The sequence below is a fragment of the Cyprinus carpio genome, chromosome B10 (genome assembly GCF_018340385.1).
Source record: "Cyprinus carpio isolate SPL01 chromosome B10, ASM1834038v1, whole genome shotgun sequence".
Taxonomy (NCBI): domain Eukaryota; kingdom Metazoa; phylum Chordata; class Actinopteri; order Cypriniformes; family Cyprinidae; genus Cyprinus; species Cyprinus carpio.
The window spans coordinates 21,182,014-21,205,893 of NC_056606.1; the positions used below are offsets into that span (position 1 = coordinate 21,182,014).

At 35.3% G+C, this 23,880-nt stretch overlaps 2 protein-coding genes across 3 annotated transcripts in view; both read left to right on the forward strand.

Moving 5' to 3' along the window:
- Window positions 1-257: 257 nt before the first annotated feature.
- depdc1b (DEP domain containing 1B) lies at window positions 258-7,899 on the forward strand. Its single transcript, XM_042733242.1, is given in 12 exon segments — window positions 258-439; window positions 1,739-2,004; window positions 2,188-2,326; window positions 2,816-2,943; window positions 3,018-3,148; window positions 3,235-3,282; window positions 3,527-3,667; window positions 5,286-5,446; window positions 5,618-5,790; window positions 6,679-6,789; window positions 6,791-6,872; window positions 7,169-7,899. Coding segments are annotated over 12 exon segments (1,593 nt in total). The 5' UTR covers window positions 258-391; the 3' UTR covers window positions 7,334-7,899.
- An 8,483-nt stretch (window positions 7,900-16,382) lies between these two features.
- The window catches only part of LOC109086782 (cAMP-specific 3',5'-cyclic phosphodiesterase 4D-like), a 193,668-nt gene continuing 186,170 nt past the window's right edge, over window positions 16,383-23,880 (forward strand). The window contains exon 1 of one of the 2 annotated variants that reach the window (XM_042733243.1): window positions 16,383-16,672. The gene's annotated coding sequence lies outside the window, so the exon portion shown is untranslated. The remainder of the gene's footprint in view (window positions 16,673-23,880) is intronic. The other variant, XM_042733245.1, reaches the window with a different exon arrangement.

Consider the following 23,880-nt stretch of genomic DNA (forward strand, 5'->3'; position numbering starts at 1 on the left):
TTTTTTTTTTTTGTCTTTTAAATGAATTTCCAATTTTGTGAAAAAAAAAAAAAAGAAATTGAGTTTTTTATAATGAAACAAAATAAATTATTTGTCAATATCTCTTGGTTTTCTTGTGCTTTCATTACGTCTACACAAGTTTTCAACAGCGCACTTGCACTACATTTCCCATACTGCACTTGGGCAACTCCCGGTAAAGGCGATGCCCATATTTGGTAAATCAGTAGCGTCACGTGACTGATTTCGTGTGCCAATCACATTATTGTCAGGAACGTGTCGCTTTTCAAAACTAAGTGCAGTAACCGGCGTGGAGATGTTTACGGAGATAAACACAGTAACATAAATGGATAAATAATAAGAATATAAGCTCCTAAAAATTAATAGGGCTCAAATGGATGGTAAAATGATTGGACCTGGACCTTATAGGGCGACGAAATTGGTAAGTTATGTAAAAAATGAATGTTTTCACGCGTTGTTTGAGCACACAGCACGTGAACTGATTTAGAGTTTACATCAGTATTTCTTTAAAATGTACAAAATATGTGTGTTTTAATTATATTGTCACACATCAGAATACATAATACATTTAAAGCCGCGAGAGAGTTTGTGGTTGCTTTATTTTCCGTATGAATGCTGGAAAATATGTCGCGTGGAATACATGACGAGTTTTAGGTTCATTATATTACTGCCACTAATATAAGAAATGTTGTTTCTTTGGTCTGTGACTGATTGTTAAAGTCAAGGTAACCACTAAAGAATATCACCGTTTTACCCATGGCTTTAATTTGGCCGAACTGAGACAAATTGAACAGAAAATAGTTTACCTGAATTCACCCTAAAGCTGTAAATCTATAACATTCAGCAAACATCTAGAAACAGCTTATATGTTTTAGATGCACTTTTTTTTTTATCCCTGAGGGAAAATTCCTGTGTAACAAAACTTCACCATGGTATCTGCAGTTTCCATCAAAATACCAGTTACTTCATCGTTGTTATTAATAAAATAATTAATATTAGATTTGGTGTAGGGATCAAAGAGGTTTTCAAGCAGCAAAAATATAAAAGTTGAATACAGTTTTGTGTGTGTATCTTTGTGTGGGTGTGTGTGTGTGTATATATATATATATATATATATATATATATATATATATATATATATATATATATATATATATATATATATATATATACACATGTATGTATGTGTGTGTGTGTGTGTGTGTGTGTGTGTGTTTTCCCATACATATAGAATATGTTGTTTAATTTTATATTTCCTGAGTAGAAAATTGTCATGCATGCATTTTTTCATACAGCCCCCCAAAACGAATTAATTGTCATTTTAAATCTTTCCTTCAAACCACTAGGTTGGGTTTTACCCATTTGTCGGCAAGAAGTTTTTAAGAATTTAAAATACAATACAATTTAGTGTGCTCACTTATTGTTATCTGTTTTAATAAGTACAGGTCAGTATAAGTTTGTTTCATTTTGACATTAATATATCTGTAATGCTAAATGACAAAATTATTTCATCCATATTTTGACATCTTATTTTCACAGTTATTTCAAACATTTAAAGTAGACACGTAACTTGGATTTAATTCACCTTTCTAAATGTAAACAGTAGATACATAATTAAGATAAACAACATTGTTACAATGTAAATTCACCACCTCTCAACAGTTTGCTGTTAAAACCACATTAGTGGTAATATTTTATTATTATCTATTTATTTTTTCAGTGGAATGAGACCATCAGGCTCTTCCGTGGTGGAATGCCAGTCAGACGTCACTGGGCTCATTTCAGGAGTTATGACCACAGTTTCACAGGAGCCGAGGCCGTCGACTTCCTCCACGAGCTGCTCAGACAAAACCAGAACTTCGGACCAGAGGTGACGCGCTACCAAACACTCCAGTTACTTCGGAAATTCCTCAAAAACCATGTCATTGAGGATGTCAAAGGAAGATTTGGTAAAGAGGACTTTGAGGACAGTGGACATCTATACAGGTACTTTCTTATCTATCTTTCAAAAATTACATTTATAACAAGTGTTATTTTTCTCTTTATTAATGTGAGGCAGCTTTGAAACAATCTGTATTGTATAAAGCGCTATATACAAAAAAATATATATGTTCGTTATAATAAAAAAATAGTTTTTCAAAATAATAATAAATGCTTTAAATATTTTAGATTTCCCCCACAATCCCCTCTGAAGCCCGTTCCTGTGCGTCCACCGGTAAGAGATCACAGCTCAGTACCCAGAATCCCACACTGGGATGACTTTGAGGAGATATCAGTGCCGGAGAAGATCCCAGTGAAGCCTCTCATGGTAAGAGAACACTCGGCTGTGGAAAAACATTTATTTTCCTAAAAATGTATCCCTTCTAGTGCCATTTACAATGTCAAAAGAATTGTCTTCTGCTCACCAAGGCTGCATTTATGTGCTCAAAAATACAGTAAAACAAGTAGCACAAATACTTTTAACATTGATAATAATAAAAAATGTTTTCCGAGCAGCAAATCTGTATATTACAATGATTTCTTAAGGATCATGTGACACTGAAGACATGAAGAAGAAATGATGCTGGAAAGTCAAAGGAATAAATTAAATTTGAACATATATTACAATAGAAAACATTTATTTCAAATTGTAATAATATTTTACAGTATTACAGAATTTTTTATCATATATGCAGCCACCATGAGCATAAGAGATTTAATTAAAAAACATTTCAAATTCATAATGTTTCCGACAAAGTTTGACAAAGACTGTACGTTTTATGTAAAGTTTTTCAGATTCGTATATATTTTGTTCTAGAATTCCGAGTCGTGGAACAAGAGGCACAGCATCGCCATCGGTGAGGTTCCTGAATGCCGTTTAATCCGGAGGAGAGAATTAACCCCGAAACACGTGGACCAGATATGGAAGTCAATGACACTAACACAGTAAGCATCAACAGAGAAGCTCTAATCCTGCTCAACAAAAGGAGTTTTGTTTTTAAAATGTACTCTCTTATTAGTTTACAGACTGTTTTAGGTCTCAGGTCCCTGGACGGGGTTTTAGATGCCAAACTTCTGAGCCCCAAGCACATCGTTCACAATGTCTTTGGTGTTAATAAGCAGGGGATTGTTGTGCTTAAGAACAAAGCAGGTGAGCAAAGGTTATATTTTAACACATTAAATATTCTTACAGCTAGTTTCTGATCGATCTTTTTCTGTATGTTGTGTATTTTATAGAGGACTTGCCTCATTGGGTGTTATCTGCAATGAAATGCCTGGCAAACTGTGAGTGACTGATCATCTGCTGTCCTACTAATTCAATGTCTAATGGATAATTAAATGTGTTGTTAATAATCACAATAAATAATTATTTTGCCATGCGATATAGTTTGTTAGCCTTTGTTTAGGTTGGCAAACTGCTTTTTTTATAAATTAATATGTAATTAAATATGATGTCTGTATGCATATTACATTATAGTCCATCTTTAATTGTGTATTCATTTTTATACATTTTTGAACTCATTTTTAGGGCCCAATGGGAATGACATCAGGCAGCCCATGTATCCAGGGTTCGAGAGAGACGTCTTCAGGACAGTGGCAGAACATTTTCAGAGATTGAAAGAGCCACTTTTGACTTTCCATCTGTATGAAATATTTGTCAGTATTTTGGGTGAGTGATGCACAAGCTATTCACACGATGAGTGATGAACATATTTAATCAGCCGATACATTTTGAGATTATTACAATGACCAAAAAACAGTCTGAATTCATAGTGCTCTATTCTTTGAATCTTTGAATTAATAGATTAGTAAATATTGAGAATATATAAATAAAAATATATTTACTATTTATGCACTACTGTCCAAATTTTGAGGCTAGTAAGATTTTTTTTAAAGAAATGTTTAATTATTTTTTTTTTTTTTTTATTAGATTTTTCTAAGTTGTAAGTAAATACATTTATAATGTTACAAAAGATTCCATTTCAAATAAACGCTGTCTTTTCATCAAGCCATCCTGACAAAAGAAATGTACGGTTTCCTCAAAATGATTAAGCAGCACAACTGTTTTCAACATTGATAACTATCAGAAAGGCTTTTGTGCAGCAAATCAGTCTATTAGAATGATTTCTGAAGGATCATGTGACACTGAAGACTGGAGTAATGATGCTGAAAATACAGCACTTTGGATGTTACAGCACAGTTATTTTAAAGGGTTAGTTCACCCAAAAATGAAAATTAGCCCATAAATTACTCACCCTCAAGTCATCCTAGGTGTATATGACTTTCTTCTTTCAGACGAATCCAGTCGGAGTTATATTAAAAATTGTCTTTGAACTTTCAAGCTGTTTAATGACACTCAGCGGGTGTTGCATGCATCAGTCCAAAAGAAGTTAAATAAAAAGCACCCATCCAAAAAACCAAGTGTCTCACATGGCTCTGGGGTCTGAACAAAGGCCTCCTGTAGCGAATCGATGCATTTTTGTAAGAAAAATATCCATATTCAAAACATAATAATCACTTTAATGTAGCTTGTGCTCACTGTTGTACACAGAAGCAGTTCCGGGCTGATGACGTATGAGTTCGGCTTTGCGCATGCGCAGCTCAGAAGTGTCACACGTGGAAACGCAGCGGAGAGATCAAAACAAAACAACGGTTACTGATTGGAAGTAAAAAACGAGGATTTGTAAAGAAGAATGTCGGAGAATTTTGTTATAAGCCAAGAGGAGACTGGTTTTCCTTTGCTAAAGTAAGGAAAATTTGCTTCCTTTGCTCCTGTAAACAAACGTTGGTTTTCATGAGACTCGTTTGCGCAGCGCTGACCTCATACGTCATCCTCCCGGAGCTGCTTCTGTGTACAACTGTTGGCGCAAGCTACATTAGATTATTACGTTTAGAATATGGACATTTTTATTACAAAAACGCATCTTTTGCCACAGGAGGCCTTTGTTCTCCCTTTTTTTTTAATGGATGGGTGCTTTTTATTTAACTTCTTTTGGACTGATGCATGCAACACCCACTGAGTGCTATTAAACAGCTTGAAAGATCAAAGACAATTTTTTTTTATATATATATATAACTCCGACTGGATTCGTCTGAAAGAAGAAACTCCTATACACCTAGGATGACTTGAGGGTGAGTAATTTATGGGCTAATTTTAATTTTGGGGTGAACTAACCCTTTAAATAGAAATATTTCACAATATCGCTGTATTTGTCATATAAATGTCAGCTCAAATAAATGTAGCTTTTGGGAGCATAAGTGTTCTTGTAACTGTTTTCCTCCCGCAGGGCTTCTGCAGTCGGTTGCGGTTGAAGCGCTGCAGGTCTGCTGTCTCCTGCTGCCTCCAGCCAACCGTCGTAAACTCCAGCTGTTAATGCGTCTGATGGCTAAAGTCTGTGCCAACCCCTCTCTCCCCGCTCTGAATGACACCATAGGAGCTCGTACCCTGGTAAACCACTCAACTCCTCAGATAGATGTTCTCTGTACAAGTTAATTACTTGCAAATCACTGATAGTCCTTAACTGTCATAGTTCATTTATAATTCAGCTCAGCTTTCAGTAGATTCTACGAGCAGCTTACACACTGTCTGTCTCTTGCGGGTGCCTTCGCTCCTGTGCAGATGGTCCAGACCTTCTCCCGGTGCATTCTGGGATCTGCGGATGAGGTGGACTTGGACGAGCTGTTGGCCACCAAGCTGGTCACGTTTATGATTGATAACCACGACTGTGTGCTGAAGGTGCCATCCAACCTCCGTAAATCTGTTGAGGAGCATCTGTCTCACCTCAGAAGAGCTCAGGTCAGCATCCCACGTCATTCATTAAATGCTTGATAAGTGATTGACTATATCATGAAACTGCATCCACAACAACTTTGGTGTATTTCTGAGAAAAAAAATGAAGTGGGAATTAATGTAATAAATATTATAGGTATTTGTATTAATATAGATTTGTTTGTGTTGTGGAAAATAGATTGTGATATTACAAATTATGATAAAATATTATCACAGTAAGAACAGGAAAATTTGTTAACACTTTACTATAAGTTTTCATTTGATAACATGAATTAACTACATTAGTTAACGTCAAGTAACAATGAATAGTATTTACATAGTGTTTATGAATTTTAATATTGTTTTCTACATTTATTAATACATTTTTAAGATCAAAAGTTCTGTTAATATTAGTTGTGAACACATGAACAATCAATGAAAAATTGCTGAATATTTACTTGTTTCTTCATGGGAACATGGGGGTTTGGAGAAATGTAGCATTACATCACTTTCTCACCAATGGATGCTCTGCAGTGAATGGGTGCCGTCAGAATGAAAAATATAAAATCAAAGATGTTAATTGATGGACTGGAGTGGTGTGGGTTACTTGTGGATTATTGTGATGTTTTTATCAGCTGTTTGGACTCTCATTCTGACGGCACCCATTCACTGCAAAGCATCCATTGGTGAGCAAGTGATGGAATGCTAAACTTCTTCGAATCTGTTCTGAAGATACAAACTTACCTACATCTTGAATGGCCTGAATGTGAGGACGTTTTCAGCAAAGTCAAGTTTTTAAGATCTCCAAATGCAACGTTTGTTAAAAAGCCATTAAATGTTTTGAAGTTAATGAGCTTTGGACGTCTCTTTCTCACCCCAAATTCTGATCTCCTCGCATGCTTTGGTTGTTTTCAAATAAAATATGCGGGTGCAGACATGGACACCACCATGGTGTCTTCACCTCACTCGTTCTGCAGACAGATCAGCACAGAGGAGTTTGAGCAGCAGAGGGTCTCTGGATCTCGGAGCCATTGTGGCACTACTGGAGAACATCATACAAGACAAGAACATGTCCATTAAAGACAAGAAGAAGAAGCTGAAGCAGGTTAGAGAGGATCCTTTTCACATGACTTAGTAGCTAAAGGAACATCTGTCATGAAAATGTATTTCCAGTAGACTTATCACAAACATAATGGTGTGATTGAATTGCTCAGGGTTCTGTTTATAGCCTTTATAGAGATTTAATTGTTTTACACTGAATCTTTTTTTAAATGTCAACTAAATTCTGTTCTAAAAGGCCGATGTGTTACAGAAACGTTGAAATCTGAGACACACTGTTTATTTTCCCCTGTGTGATTATTTATTTATTTTTTATTTTTTTGTTTGTTTCTTGGCTGTCAGTTCCAGAGATCTCATCCTGACATCTACCGCAGACGCTTTCCCAACGCTGAAAGTGAGGCAGCGGTTTTCCCAGAGAGACCCATGAGACTCAAACCTCAGCTGATGTTCCTCACGCTGAAGAAACCCTTCCAGCCCTTCCAGAGGAGCTGGAGCTTTCGGGCTTGAGTCGGCGCTCAGAGTGGTCAGTCTGACACTAGGGCGACTGTGTAAGGTATTATTATCAAGGAGAGATGTTACTGAATATTAATGGTTGCATTCTGCTAGGACATCCTGAATCGAAATAACACTAAATTCACCTTGTGAGTGATCAGATGGATTAAATAAAGTATGATGCTGTGCATTGAAATCCCTTTAAAAAACAAGACACTACAGGCCAACACATTTTTTCATGCACTGACCAGTTTTGAGATTTTAGTCTGTTTTGCTTTCGTTACATGTCTACTTTTAGAATAGTGGAAAGACAAAATTTAAAATACACATTTAGGTGTTTATTTTATTACACTATATCTATTTGCATCTGTAGATTTCAATTACAGTACATATCTGTAATGGCATGGGTTTTGTCTGGGTGTTGTTGACAGTATTTTCTGATTTATGGAGTGATAAAATGAGAAATCTAAAATCCCTTCTATAAAAACCTTTAATATGTCAAAAAAAAAACCTTCTATTTTGGAAGTTGTTCAAATGAGTGCATATTTTATTAAATAATACTTCATTTAGACGTAACATTTCAGAAATGTAGTTCAGAGCATTGGTTTTAATGTATTATGATTAGTGAGGTGTATTAGTTAAATATTTTCCCTATTCACCTGTAGTGTCTTGCTGTAAGAATGGGCCTAAAAAAATAATAATAAAGAAGATTTATCTATAAAATAACATTTTCCTATAACCAAGAACGCACCCAGAGGGCCTCCATAGTGCTTGTTGATTTTATTTGTTTGATGTAAATAATCTGCAACATACTGCATCTGTAACTCTAACAGCCGTTAAGTTCTCAGTTCTGCTTAATGATGCTGTCACTGATAAACAGCCAGAGGAAATATGTGCCGGTCACCAGAAAATGGCTTTTGAAAAAGTATTTTATACTTAGAATTGATTTACTGTAAGTAGATGTCAGTGTCACAGCAACCACTGATGCACTCCAGGCTACGCTATATTTCTGTCTGTCTTTTGTGTTTTTATACTTCAGTGTTCTCTGTTTTTACTGGTTTGTAGGTTTGTATGTGTTACTCTAGTCCATGTTTCTTTGGTTCTTTTGTTTTGTTCTTTCTTTGAATTTTATTTGGTATTAAAGTAATTCTAGTCTGTCCTGTTTGATCATGTCACGTAGCACTAAAGAAAACCTTCACACGTTATCACTTGAATATTTATAACTGATTGTGATCGATTCTGTCATGGTACTGTAAGAGTATCATTCAAAAGATACTGTTTAAATCTTCACTGATGTTTTCTGTAAACTGGATTCAGCTGGCAGCTTTTACATGTTTTTAAAGTAACAGATTTTAATTTGAATACAATGCTGGATCGAATTCCGTGTCAGTGTCATTCAGTATCACTTTCTTTCAAAGTTGTGTCCCCAGTGTTTTGATTTTGTACAAATTCTGGAGTTATTGTTACTGATTTGGACGTCTACACTGTGATCACAAATATGGAATTGGAAAAAATAAATCTATATTATTACATGATGTTGCAGTTTTTTTTATTACTTCAGCCTGTTTACATAGCCTACAGTTAACTGTTTACATAGCCTACAGTAGCTGACAGACTCGCTAAACATAAACCAATAACTGAAAGGCAGATACAGGGTTTCTGCAGATCTAAAAAAGGTATTTACAGTCAAATTACGGTCTTAAAAGTCTTAAATTCATATAGTCATGGCATTAAATGTCACATACACTGCAAAAATCTTACAGTATTTTTGTCTTGTTTTTCTATTCAAATATCTGGACAATCTTAAATGAAGATTTATTTACTTGAGGTACTTTGTTCTGAGAAACTGAACAAAATGAAGCAAGTTTATGCTTCAAAGAAGTCTGAAGTGTTGAGAATGCAACTCATTGTGTAACATATTGACATATTGTGTCTTCAGTTTATTTTGTTTACTTGGTCATAAAGTGTCTAAAAGTTGAAATCTGCAAAAATCTGCCGATTAAAAAAAAGGTTTATATGTTGAGGAATATTTTTGTTATAATGTGTAATGTAAACCACACTGCACACTGTTATAAACCGTATTTATGTTTGGCGGTGTACTTCAGCTTTCTTACTCAAGAGGTCAGTAGAGAACTAATAATCTCTTAGAAAATCATCAGTGGAAAGCTGCTGTTTTCAGCACAAACCTTGCATGATGGAAATAGAAAAATAGAATTAATGATAATAATTTTAAAAGATTAAACTGTTTTCCTTTTCCTCTTTCATTGTTCTTTTTATTATTATCTTTATAAGCATTTTGCATATAAAAAATAATGCTAATACTATACTCCAATTATCATGCCAAAAACACTGAACTGAAATAGAGACATTTCAGAAGGTCATTGCAATGACGTGTCCAGCATTGTTCACTCTTGTGTGCATAATGGCATATGAGCTTGTATGAACCTGCAGCTTCAAACAGGTTAATATTATTAGACACATCTTTCAAGTCTTCTATAATACACCTCAAATATATCTTCTGCGGTGTGCCATTTATTCAGCAACAAAGAGACTTGCTACCAAAGACATGGAAATGAAACCCTGATAGCTTATTTCTTCATGTCGCGCACACATCCTTATATAAATATGGCCTGAAATGCCATCATCAGAAGCATAATGCCTGCTAAATCCACACCCTGCTAATTATGTCTAAAGGAAGATGCAATTGTTCTCCAGCTACAAATAAATCAAATGAAACCGGTGGTAATTATGCTCACAAATGAACATAATTATCCATGCGATTTCACACAATATGTTTCTTCCTTCACGAGCCAGTCGCCTGACATAAACAAAACACACGCATGCAGTGAATTCTCTCTGTGATGTGTGTCAGAGTTGAAACAGACCTTGATCACGCAGAAACGTCCCAGCAGGCCTTGGGCTCCCCTGGTCTATTCCAGGTAATCAAATGCTGCCGGCACGCAGGTTTCCGCATTAATTACATCTCTTTAAGCAGCCTGTTCAAAGGCAGTGAATCATCCGCCGAGCTGAAGATAGAGTTTTTGAAGGTCACTTCCCTTTCTAGCTAGTGATCAATATCTGAAGCCTCTGGGCTCCATCCAGGTTCAGCTCAGCCGGAGACAAGAGAGAGATGCTGGAGTTTAAATATAGCAGAGCATGGGAATACAGTGCAGAAGCTCAGGAGAAACAATTCCAACATTCGCTACAAAAAGTCGTTCCATATAGAGCTAAAGTTCTGTGCAGTCAAAGGTCAAAAGACTCCTTTAAAGACATTGACATTTTATGGAATTAGTTTTGCTTTTAACAGTGAGTAAATACAGTATCATGAATGTTTTGTTTAAAAGGTTCATCTAAATGGCTTATCACTAGATGCAATTAAAATAAGCATTACCATAAAACATCATGTAATACAAAATATATTTCTCTGTCACTTATTAGTGATACAAATCAGGGTTATTTTAGTATCAGCGAGATACTATTATAACATTTATTAATATTTTGATTTAGATTTACTTTTGTATTTTCTAAATTTTGTACAAATTATAATGTGTGGTTTGGTCTCTTTTTTCAGTTTTAGTTATTTTTAATAAGTTAAAAAGTTGAAAATGAGATGCTGTCTCAGTAACTTGAAAGTGTTGTTTTGTAATATTTTATAAATTATAATATATTTTATTTCAGTTAAGTTATTATCATTGACTAAAACTAAAAAAAAACATAAAATTAAAATATTTTGTGTTAATTAAAATAATGCTGAAATAAACTAAATATAAATAAATAAAAACTTTTCAGCTAGTTGCTTAGGCAACATATCTATTTTATTTTCTATCTTTATCTAGTTTGTTGAAACACTAAACTGACTATTAATAAATGTATAAATAAAAAATCTTAAATAGTATATTAAAAAACTACTAAATATAAAAAAGCACAAAATTACAAAAACTGAATTAAAAAAAAAACAAAAAAAATTAAAACTGAAAGTATAAAAATAAAAAAGGCCAACTTAAAATAAATAAAAACTATAGTAAATAATACTAATAAATAATACTAAAATAACACTCATAATGTAATATATATCATATATTATTAATAGTTATGTTTATGTAGTTAACTATAATAACCCTGATTGTAATGTATTTATTGTATTTTTTATATTTATGTTTATAATAAATTCACAATATGAGAGCAAAAGTTAGACAGTGACCAAAATCAATGAATATAATTAATAAATGCAATAAAATACATTAAATATTAACATTACAATTTATTAATTTATACATTTTTTATATATGAATAAATGGTTTTAGTAGATGAATAAAGACCATTGTTTTTTTTTGTTTTTTTTACTATAGAATCCAAATGAATATATATATATATATATATATATATATATATATATATATATATATATATATATATATATATATATATATATATATATACTGCGGGTAAAATAAGTATTGAACACGTTGCCATTTTTCTCAGTAAATATATTTCTAAAGGTGCTGTTGACATGAAATTTTCACCATATGTCAGTAACAACCCAAATAATCCATCCATACAAAGGTATATATATATTAATATATATTCTATATATTCCATATATATATTCCACAGTATTGTACATTTTAATAAGTGTCAGTATTTAATAAATAAGTCTGAAAATTAAAGTAATTTGTAAAAAGACCATAGCAATACTTTTAACTGTAATTTTGTGGCCAGTTTATTATGATTTCATGCATGAGTAACTTATCCTGAAATCACAAATGACTGAAAAAAGATATCTGTGCATATCATCATCATGAAATGTTCCTGTATCTGTGAACTCAGACTGAACTTATTGCGTGACCCGCACAACAACACTGCATGTATCATAGCATGTTCAGTAATAGTATCAGTGAGCGTATGGATCAATATTTGCACCAAACTGGAGTTTTGCCAGCCATTCATCACACTAAGCTCAATGATTCAGTCTGACAAACAAAAGCTCTTCTGTGCTGTACAACAATCAATGCTGTCTGCAGGCGAACCGAGCACTACATCACTATTAATAAATATTCATTTTCAGTCTACTTAACCAAGACGGCTGGCATTGAAATACAGGTGGGCTGTGATTAAATGCTTCACATATACAAATTTATAATGGAAAAGCAGGCGCAGTTATGCAATATTTTAGTGCCATTTCTCATTCAGCTAATTTACCATTACATTAGTGCTAATGAAAGAGACGTACAGATTTACCATTCACAATGAATGCATAGCTGTGGCTATGTATATGCACAGCACACATAAATTGGCAAATACATAATTAAAAAAACTGAGGACATGAGCACAATCAGGTGGAACAGTCTTGAAGTGTGTTTTGAAAATTTCATTCAAACGTCACTGACGTTTGATGCCATTGACGTCAAGCCTGACGTGACGCACCTGGAGGCGCCCAGGGATAGTTTTCAACAGGTTATTTATTATTAAGCAATCTTCTGTTTCGTTGTCAGAACTATGAGCACACAAGTTTAGATAATAACAATTTCCTAGGAAAAATAAAGTTGTTGTTTTTTCCTCAAGGTGGCGCACGGAAGAGTCGTTTAGAAAGCCGAATACACCATTGGACTATTTTTTTCATTTGACACATTTTTTTTTGCACTAAGAAATATACATCTATTAATTTAAAGGTTGGATAAATTAAATAAAAATATTTTTTCATCATAAACTGCTGTGATCGAGCGATCCTAACCAGCGCTGAGAAAAGTAATAGATACCACGTGACCACGCCTTATTCTGAAAACATTTAAAAAATAAAATTTACACGAGAATAATGATATTTATAGATCTTAACAGATCTTAGAAACTATATAGTGAAGTGCTAAAACAAAATTATTATTTGGACCCATTGTATTTGACCAAGCGATTACAGACAAGGTAAAGGCAGGTAAGCACCGCCCATTTTCAGTTTGCACGTTAACGGTACATTACAGATTGTTTTGCTAACCGCCACAATGAAATTTCGCATTATGATGAGCTCGTTTATGAAGGATGCCCAATTATTAATATATTGGACCCCACAGCTCGTGAGTAAGCCATGCTAATTAATTCACTTGCTAAGCAGTTGGTCGGTCATTTCAGGTGGTATGTAACGTTATGCAGCGGTAAAACAGTTTTTGAGCCGAAGTGTGTGGAGTCTGTGGTACTAACTAGCCAAACACAACTGCAAAAATAACGATTGTTTTCAAACGGCATCTACATACATAACTGTCCCGCCCCAAACTCAAGCCATTTATTGAGCAATTTTTTTCTAGGCGTGGCTTATTAAGTTCTGACCAAAATGTCATCCATTGAAAGTGCACCGAACAGTTTGCTCCCTTTTAATTCCCCAAATGCTAATTAAAACAAGTGAACATGGACACTGAGAAAGTTTCGTGCCTGTTGAAAAACTGTCACTGGTCATTTCGGACCACTGACCATGTACAGTACATTCATTTGTATGCCTTGAGTTTGCATTTTAATACATTTTGCATGTTTTCTTTTTTTGTAATGTAACGTTAGGCCTATTCTTTTTTTTGTATAGAACACATTTTCCTAAAGCAAATATAAAAAATACAATGCTATAATCAAAAATTGATACATTTTTGTGGCAGCCAATTTGGTCCAGCATAAAAAAAAAAAAAAAAAAATCCTTATTTGTTAAGTTTGGCAGTGTGCTTTCACAGCTGGAAGTGAGGTAATCATGGTCCCGATGTTTAGTAGATCAAGACTAGGGAACTAGGGAGTGGAATGAGACACAGCAGCTGTTTTAGGATGCTGCTTGCACCTTTCAGAGGAAATTGGCCAACAATGGCTTTGTTGACTCATTGTATTAATTGCTGGTTTAATTACTTGAACATGAATCAATGCATGTCAAACCATTTCATGACGTCTGTAATTCAGGGTGGAAAACGATCATGTAATACCTAATCATGGCTGTTTTTGATGTAAGCAACTTTGACTAACAATATAAGTGGACTTATTAAAAGCTACAAATTGACTAACATGACCTTTTTCATGATATTCTTGGTGACTTTGGTGCATCTTATGTGTGGACAGCGGCCATGATCATTAAGATGGTTTGGAAATAGTTTTTTGATCATGTTATCCATTATTTGTAGCAGATAGAAAGTATTCTTGAATGCATGGCCAGTGCATCATACTCTTAAGATAAGTCATTAAGGTCAAGGCCATAGAAACAATATTCAAATTAATACTTAATATGTAACTGATTCCTAAACTTTTACACTGCTTTTACTCAATAGATTTCCCCTCCAATTGTTTTTTTTTTTTTTTTTTGCTTTTGACATTATACTGTACTTGCATATCTTCAAATCTTTTGGCTTACAGAAAACAGATCTCCGCTCATAATTGACTGAGCTATTATATTGAATTCGTAGTTTTCTGAAGAGTCAGAGGGCAAATAACTATGTCGATGGAACACGGCACATATTGCATTTTTCTCAGGCCTTTCCCAACCCTTTGTGAGCTACAGACACGTAAAAACAACACCCAGTGGCGCTCAGAGCTCGTCACTGTTTTCTTTGGGATAAGCAGAAACGCGTCAGCACAAGTTCACATCGACTCATGGATTTTTTTCTTTCCCTGACGAGCTGTTTTTAACCCATTTCCTTGTTGCAAACAGTCACATCGTCTTTGCTCGTTTCATGAGATGCATGAGGTTACAATAGCTCATCCCCTGGGATCCTCAAAAGCAATAGCACAGAGTTTTATTTTTTTTCCAAGTTGCAAAAAATAACTAAATTCCTTGCAGCTTTTGCATTCTAAACATGCAGTGGCTACAACTGTAATGCTTACACCAGCTGGGTTGCTTAAACACTGACATGCAGCCTGTTTTGCATCATGGTTTGCATTGATCGCAATCATAGTGTGCAGAATATTTAAACAAGGATCAGTTCCTTTGCTGCATCCATTTATTAGTTTGCAAGCACCTTATTTAGCCAGATTATATACTCGAGTACTGCAATTCCTTTGAGCCAAGACACGATACTGATATCAGCTGACAGGCCACACTCATGTTGTTACTAAATAAGGACGATCTGCATCAATATAATGGGTTTTGTGACAAGGCAAATTGCGTATCACAATGTTGTTTTTTGCTGTTAGTGGCTCCATTACATGTGATTCAATGGAAATGTGTGAAACAAAACATTACATTTGGCCAGTTTTGGGAATCTAGAAAACAGCCTCCATCGTGGACATCTTTCCTTTATGTCTCCAGGGTACATGCTTAAAGGTCACTGGCAAAAGAGTGTTTGCTATAACTTTTAAACGCTATTGAGAATTGAGATGAAAATGAATTCGAATCGAGGTAGCATACAGGATGTAGAATTGTATTTTGAATTTGACAAAATGGAATGGAATTTCCGTATTTCCATATGGAAATATGCATTACATTAATTTATATTTACCTATTTTATTAACTTTCATGGTGGAAGTATCATTTCCCAGAATTTGCTGCATATAATCAGTATCATGTGTCATTTCAATTCTAATTTAAGTTCAACTGTTGTGTTGTTGTCCAGTTCAATTTATTTTTATTCTTATTTAGTTTTGGCTGTTATTTCATAAGCATTTTTTTTTTCTGTTCATCTAGTCCTTGTATCTGATGAAATTCCTTTTTTCTTTCGGAAGAGTCAGTCAGGTAGCCATTGAACATGGACATCAATGTAAGTTTTATTGACAGCTCGATTGAACTCTGCCCCTGGTCTTCAAGATTTTCCTAACTTTGAATGAGGAAGCGGCCATTCAAACTACACTGACCACAAAAACTATTCTGAGGCCTCGGTCTTCCCAAGCTCAATAATATCATTGTCAAACCGAATTTCCAGACCGCTGCGGCTCCTGAATCCTCATCGAGGAGGCATGCGATCCAAATAGCGCTTGAAAAGTGTTGGAGGCCGGTTAAACCTCAGAGAGGTGTGGTGCTGCTTGCGTTTGCACAAACAATGGAGTGAAGAGTGTTGTGTGGGATTAGAGCACATTGTCAACGGTTTAGTAGGTTGTTCAGTGTTTTCCTGAGCTGAGCTGCACACGCAGCCTCGTCTTCTCCTGCGAGTTGGAGCCAGATCTGCTGGTTTGGAAGGGGGTTGTGGGTGTGTATGTGACACATCATTGGCTTGGGCTGCACATACAATCAGTCTCATCATTGTAAACCAGCATGTAACCACGCATTGGGCTGATAACTACATCCAACACACAATTCCTTCATGTTCTTTTTCTTGGAGTAACAAGCCAATGCGTGCAGATTTCCAGCAGTCTTTTGTAGACGAAAGTGTTTCTTCTAGTTCATTGGGCATTGGTGAAGGCACACAGGTGAGTTTCTTCACTGTCAGTCTTTATTTTGTCTTGCGAACGTTGACATTTGAATCTCTTCCAACAGGCAAGTTGAGACGGTTGCTGTTGAAGGATCTTGTTTCCTTGTTGTGGTAGTGATTGAAGTGTGCAGCGTTGGCTTGGTATCTTGAAACGTAATGTCAGCTAAAAAGTGATAGACTTGTACATCATTTAAAGAGGCCTTAGCTTATAATGATGTTGTCCTCTAAGGTTCCTTAGTGGTTGTTAGGGTTGGCAAATGACACTTTGCTTTTTAGGTATTTTGGGGTCTTGAGTTAAAACTCAAAAAATAAATGTTATTTTTTTTATTTTATTTTTTTTAATTGGCATGTATGGTTTCATGAAGAAACTTTAATATCCATGCATCCAAGGGTTTCTTTTAGTGGAAGAAGGTTCTTTAGAGTATTAAAATGTTCTTCACACTAATAAACAAAGGACTTTTTAAGATCTTTTTGCTGCAAGGTTCTTTGGCATCCCTGCAAAAACCTCCTTTTGGAAACTTTATTTTTAAGAGTATATATGTTTTTTTTATTATTATTAAGAAGGGTCTTAAAACCTGAGCCTTTATTTTCTACAGTACTTCATAATAGAATATTCTGCAGTGTTTCTAAGTTCTGCTGGAAGAACCATTTTTGGCTGTATTGGGGTCTTGAGTTGGTTCTTTGGAGATGAAGAAGCATCTTGATGCATCATTACAGGTTCTTCAGATGTTTTTTTTTTTTTTTTTTTTTTTTTTTTGCATTGTAGGTACATAAAAACCACTAGAACACTGGTTTTCTCAAGTAAAACTTGAACCTTTATTTTACAGTTCTTGGTAATCTGCATATTTCAGGGCATCTTTTCCGCATAATAGTTTAATCTAAATTAATCGTTCTACATACATTCATGTTTAATTGTGATGTATGTATCTAAATCTGGAAGTTCAAGTGCAAAACAACAGTTTAATATGTTCAGTTAGGAATTGGACTTTGGGTTTTGTATTCAGGAAGTCTCTTATTTCTTATTCAAATAACTCGCAGGTACTATGTTACTGTTGTGAGTTGGGGATCATTAGCATTTAGACATAAATGCTCTTTTCTTTTTTTTCTTTTCTTTTCTTTTCTTTTCTTTTCTTTCCTTTTATATCTCTTTCTTTTATTTTGTTTTCTTTTCTTTCCTTTTCTTTTCTTTTTTTTCTTTTCTTTATTTTTGCATATTTCAAGGGGGAAAAAATCTGTTTGTCTGAATTTTGCAGCATAGGTTTGTTTGGAAGGCTGTTACAGGTTATCTTATTCCCTGATCTTTTAGATCAGCATGAAAATTGCGAAATGCCAACAATTAGTCTTTGGAAGAAACTAGAGCAATTACAGCATTCTGAGCAGTTATCCACCTAGTGTCATGCTCCCTGTGTTTGTGACGTAAATATATAATACCTTCTTGAAATACCTGTTTGATCCATTGCAAGATTGTTTTTTCTTCTTCTTCAGACCTGCACAATGACGTCTCCAAAACCTTTAATTATGATCTGTTTGCATGCATCTTGGACCCACTGTACCGTCTCCCTAGACATTTTGACAGAAATCTTTGTTTTCAAATCTTTGTTTATCATTATTTAATGTACATAAAATTAGTTTATATGTGATTTAGTATAATAAAAGGAAGTTATTTGGAAGTTACAAAAGCGCTGTCATTATTCTTATATCATTATTCTCTATTTCATTCTTTTTGGTTCCTAATTGTTGAGTGTTGGAAAAGAAATTGATATTTAACACCAGTAGAGAAGGGTCTCTCTGGACTGTTAACCCAAAGCAGTGAGTCAAACACTCTGCTGCATTGCTTGTAAAAGGCGTTGGCTTCACTTTGACGTTCCTGTGTAACCGAGAATGCATGAAATGCATGAATTACCATGCAGTTTAAGAGTATTGCTTACAAAACACACTTAGCTGTTACACAAAAGTTCAACGATGGCGATTGGTTTATTGGCTGCAGGCAAATAGAATGTTTTGTATATAATGATAACTATACACTGCATGTAGCATCTGCAAGCGGCCTAATTACCATACATGCACGTGCATGTCACATATGTAAACAAGTCGCTCGCAGATAAATGTAAATGTAAATAAATGTCCCAGACGTTTCATATATTGTCAGGAGTAATTATTAGTGTAAAACCTTCTCTTCAAATGTCTTGAGGTGTTAGTGTCTGTGATTTCACGTTGTTTATTCTGTGTCTGGTTGCAGCCGGCATGTTTCAAACACAAAACCTGATGTGTTGATTACAATCCAGAGAAGATCGTTCCACAAAGCTATCATTACCCGGTGCCATCTGCAAGAGGGAGTTGCATTTTTGTGCTGCACGGAATGGAAAAGCCTACATCAGTTTTTCCAGCATTTGTTTCTTCAAAATAAAGCATCAGGTTTTGACAGTCGAGCTCCATTGAGGAATTCTGGGTTGTTTCCTGGATGCAGAATAAGCATAGTCCATAAGACATCTGTTGGAGGAGTCGTGGGATTGTGAGGTCAAATGTCTGATTGGAGGAAAGATCAGAGCTTTGTCTCATTTGTCTCTGATCAGTTTCTAAGGCCAAGTTTATTGGGCTTTGTAGCACATCACAGAACAGAGATCTGTCTTTTTGCAGAAAAAACTCTTTTTGGAGGTTTGCCGGCTGCTGTTTTCAGACTCTTTGTTTCTTTCAGATTTACCCATCATCCATCAGGAACTACAAAGATTGTTCGTCTGGCCATTTAATCATTTGCAACTTCAATTAGCCTAATCTTTGATATCGAGTAACTCTAGCAGTTATATTCATTTGGAAAGTCTGTATGGTCTGTGAATGTCACAAAATAAAGTGTCAGACAAATACTGCGCTCTGAACTTTTATAAAATAGTATGCAACTAAACACTTTTTGGGCATCGGATTAATATAATTTTTTGGCAGTCATACTGCTGACTTCTTTATATTATCAGTAGTGCTTTTTAAATTTTAACATTTTATTTTATTAATGCTGATAAATCAACCCAACATTACCTCTGAGGCTTACCTTTTGTTAAATACAAATAGAATATTTCATTATTATATTTAAAATATTTTTATTCTAAATGTTTAAAATTTTTATTTTTTGATGTATTTGTGAAAGATATATTTCCCATTATTATCAAATAAAACTTAATTCTTTATTTTGATGGTTCATTGTAGGCCTAAAGGGGTCATATGATGCGATTTCAATTTTTCCTTTCTCTTTGGAGTGTTACAAGCTCTTAGTGGATAAAGAAGATCTGTAAAGTTGCACAAACTAAAGTCTCAAATCCAAAGAGATATTCTTTATTAAATTTTACACTTGTCCACGCCCGAAGATTTGCATAACGCCACCAAGATGTTTACGCAAAGAAAGAAGGCGTACCTCTTATTCTTGTTGTAGTGTTGTTGCTGCCGCCGCCGTCATGTCATTAGACGCTGTGTGTTTCACTGTGAAAGCGAAACTACTTTGTTGGGCCTTCCAAAAGAGGACGATATCCACTTTGTCATGCCTGGAGCTGATCCGTGCTGGTCGCTGAGGAAATACATCAACTTTGCACTGTGGATCGCAGAATCGGCTTTCACCGTGGATGAAGCGGCATCCAGCCCGAGGTCGTCACATGTGGTTGCTGCAAAGACCAAGGTATGCTCCTTCGTAGAATCCACCTGCCGTGCCGTTCTCTAGACGCTCGCCTCTGCTCCATCAAGCCGGCCTCCGCTCACTCAAGGCCACGTTGTGCGAGGCTGTTTTGTTGAGAAAGCGAAACTACTTTGTTTGGCCTTCCAAAAGAAGACACGTTTATACGTAAATAATGTTTATATCACGTTTATAATGGGTTTTATGTTTATGTTTCGTCGCTCCGGCCAGACAAGGCATCACAAGATGTTAAGGGGCGTAACATTTCCGTCACACACTTGAGGCATTCGGCCAATCACAATGCACTGGACAGCTGGCCAATCACAGTACACCTCGCTTTTCAGAGCGATGAGCGGGGCATAGAGGAGAAACAATAATGTACAGTATGTGGAAAATAATGTTTTTTGAACCTTAAACCTCGTAAACACATTTCAGTACACCATATACACAAAATAATGTTCTTTTTAGCAGCATCATATGACCCCTTTAATAAGTATACATACACAGTTTTATCTGGTCATATAGTACATTTTGAAGTACATTATACAAAAACATAAGCAGTATAGCAAAATGCCATTCTGAACCCAATTTTACAATGTCTTCATGGAGGCATAATTCTTCACATACCAACCCTCCATGCACACCTTGGCAATATAATTAGGACTGGTGATGGTGCTTAAGATATTGTTGGTCATAGATAATTGTAATTAATTATTATTAAAAGATACTACTACTACTACTACTACTACTACTACTACTACTACTAATAACTGCTGGGTCATTTCTGAATATTAATCACATTGTTAGCATTTGCTCGAACTGATTTGCTGAAATCAAAACAGGGACTGTAATAGATGAGTGCCAGACAATGAGATTGCCATTTGTGCTGGATTAGTTCCGCCCACCATTTGAGAAAACTGCAGTATCTTCTGCTTGTTCTTAAAAGCTGAATAATTCTAAATGAACTCCATTATTTTGACAGGAAAATACAACTAAGAATATTGTTTACATGTAGCGCATCGATTCAGCGTGGTATGTAAGACTCTTGTTCTCTTTGCATGTGTGAGAAACAGCACTATCAGCAAAGGGATGGCAAGTCATGTGGCTTCACACTAGAGTTTACAGTATGTCAAATACAGCTGCGCTGCACATCCTTCAAGATGATTTGAAAAATAGCACAGATTGCTTGAGGGAGAGTGAAATGGGCATGGCGCCAGAATTTTTTCTCTACTGCTGCTATGGGGGCGCTAGACCAATATGTGGGGGTGCTAAGAAAATAAATTATATTGATGACGTCAGAGTTACTTATTAAAGAAATGGGGCTAAACCAGGGCTATTAAAAATTCTGATGGGGCTATAGTTAATTATATTGTTGGTGTAGGAGTTTGTTTTTAGTGAAACTCTGAAGTGCTCTGAAACTCTGAAATATATCTGTGCTAAACTTATAATTATCCTCCAACTCACACACTGGTGAGTAAAATCTAAGAATTTATTAGGCAATAGCTAACGATAGACATTTAGTCGCCCAGAGATTAAGATTAAGTCGCTTATGCGAGTGATTAACTCGCAATGTTGAGCACTGCATGCATGTGATTAGTGTAGATCTAAACTCAGAAGCTGCTGATAGGTGTACTGTGACCTAGAGTAACTTTCACCTTTCCCAGCTGTTCGAGGCAAAAACCCCATTAAACTAAGAGTGTCAAAGTGGGCTTGATTAGGTATGATTGTACATGAAATGGTGGAGGCGGTTTGGCACATAGATGCTGATTAAATGAATGATTTTGCATTTTAAACCAAACTCTGGTTTCAAAACTGACAGGTTTTAGAACTTTTGAAGGCTTATTTTGCTCAGAGGGTGCACCCTACTGAGAGAAACCATTGGATCTGAAACTCAAAGCACATGCAGGCGTCTAAATGAGTGCCGAGGTGATGGACGTTATATCACCTGAAGTGACGCACGTACCACTGCAGAAAAAGGTTTTTGTGTGGTTTAAAAGTCTGAGTGAATAGGGAATGGAGAGCCTCATTATATAATAACGCCAGCCAAACAGGTTTGAAATGAATTCAAGATTGTTCGTCCCCTGATTAGTTGAGTGTTTGGAAAATAAGCTACTGTCTGGGTTTAGTAGCTTCCCATAGGAAAGAAAAATCATTTTAATACCTCAACAAGCAATGAGATTAAAGGGACTCGTTCACCCCAAAAATGAAAATTTTGTCATCATTTACTCACCCTCATGCTGTTCCAGTATGACTTTCTTTCTTCTCTGGAACATAAAAGAAGTTTAGAAGATTGTCTGCTGTCAAACACCAAAAAGTACAAAATACACCTCAGAAATGTGGCACATATGACTCATGGACGTCATAGAGGCTTCAAAAGACATGACAGTGAGTAAAAGTTTTTAGTTTTAGATCAACTTTTTTTCTAGTTTTGGACAAACTGTTTGCATGGACAGTCTCCTTCTCAGATGTTTAAAAAGAGTTCTTATGAATAAATCACCCCAATTTTTTTTTTTTTTTTTACTGTTCTATTCAAGAAAAAAATCACCTACATCTTGGATGACACAAATAAATTTACAGAATTTTTTGTTTTGTTTTGTTTTTTTGGATGACCTATTCCTTTAATTTCTCAAACTGCTCAGATTTGCCAAGAAACCAAAGTTTGCAATAAGAGTCAGAGATCTCAATATAATAAACGCAACAATTTCTCATCTAATTCCTCCAAGAGCAAATGATCTGAAATGCTTTTATAGCTCTAAACTCATACGAATATCAACTTTGGCCCATTTGCTTCAAATGTACTTTTTCCTCAAGGACAATTTTTAGGAGAAACATCCAAGACAAAGTTCATACTTCAGCTAAATATGAGAACTCCATTAAAACTAATGAGCTGCGAAAAAGAAATAGCATTTTCCTCTAGGTTATTTAAAAGAACTCAAATCAAGCTAAAACTGCAGTCTTTTTCTCCAAGACTTGAGTGATTGACTGTGATGGTATCTTGACAGCTCTTGATTCTGTAGGTTACTCGGTGCTGGCAGACTGATGGTGATTTGTATTGAGATGGTGTGCGATGAGCATCGTCTATTTCAATCAGCTCCCAGATCAGGCAGACACCAGCTATTGAGCGTGCACACATTTTTCCATGAGATCATTCTTTGTATTGGGATGAAACTGTACTGCTGGCGGCAGCTTGATGACATGATCCAATCTGACTCCTTATGAATCAATATCAATGATTAAATTCCCAATGAAATGGAACTGATTTTGAGGACTAACTGAGAAGCAGCACATTTAAGAGCTATGGGTCCGTAGAGTACTAAAATTCATTGGCACCATCAAAATGAGGAATTTCTTATTAGTCGTGGGCATTTGGCAATAACCGAGCTCTCAGGGTGTTTATGATCTTCTTGAATTTTAATATAGTTAATTATTACTCATAAAAGTAGCTTAGTAATGGCGCAGAGCTCTTGTATGGTTGCAAAGGATGGAACTGCTCTCTGCGTGTTTATTTTCTGATAATGCTGGAAACTGGTTACAAATGATTATGATTATCAGCC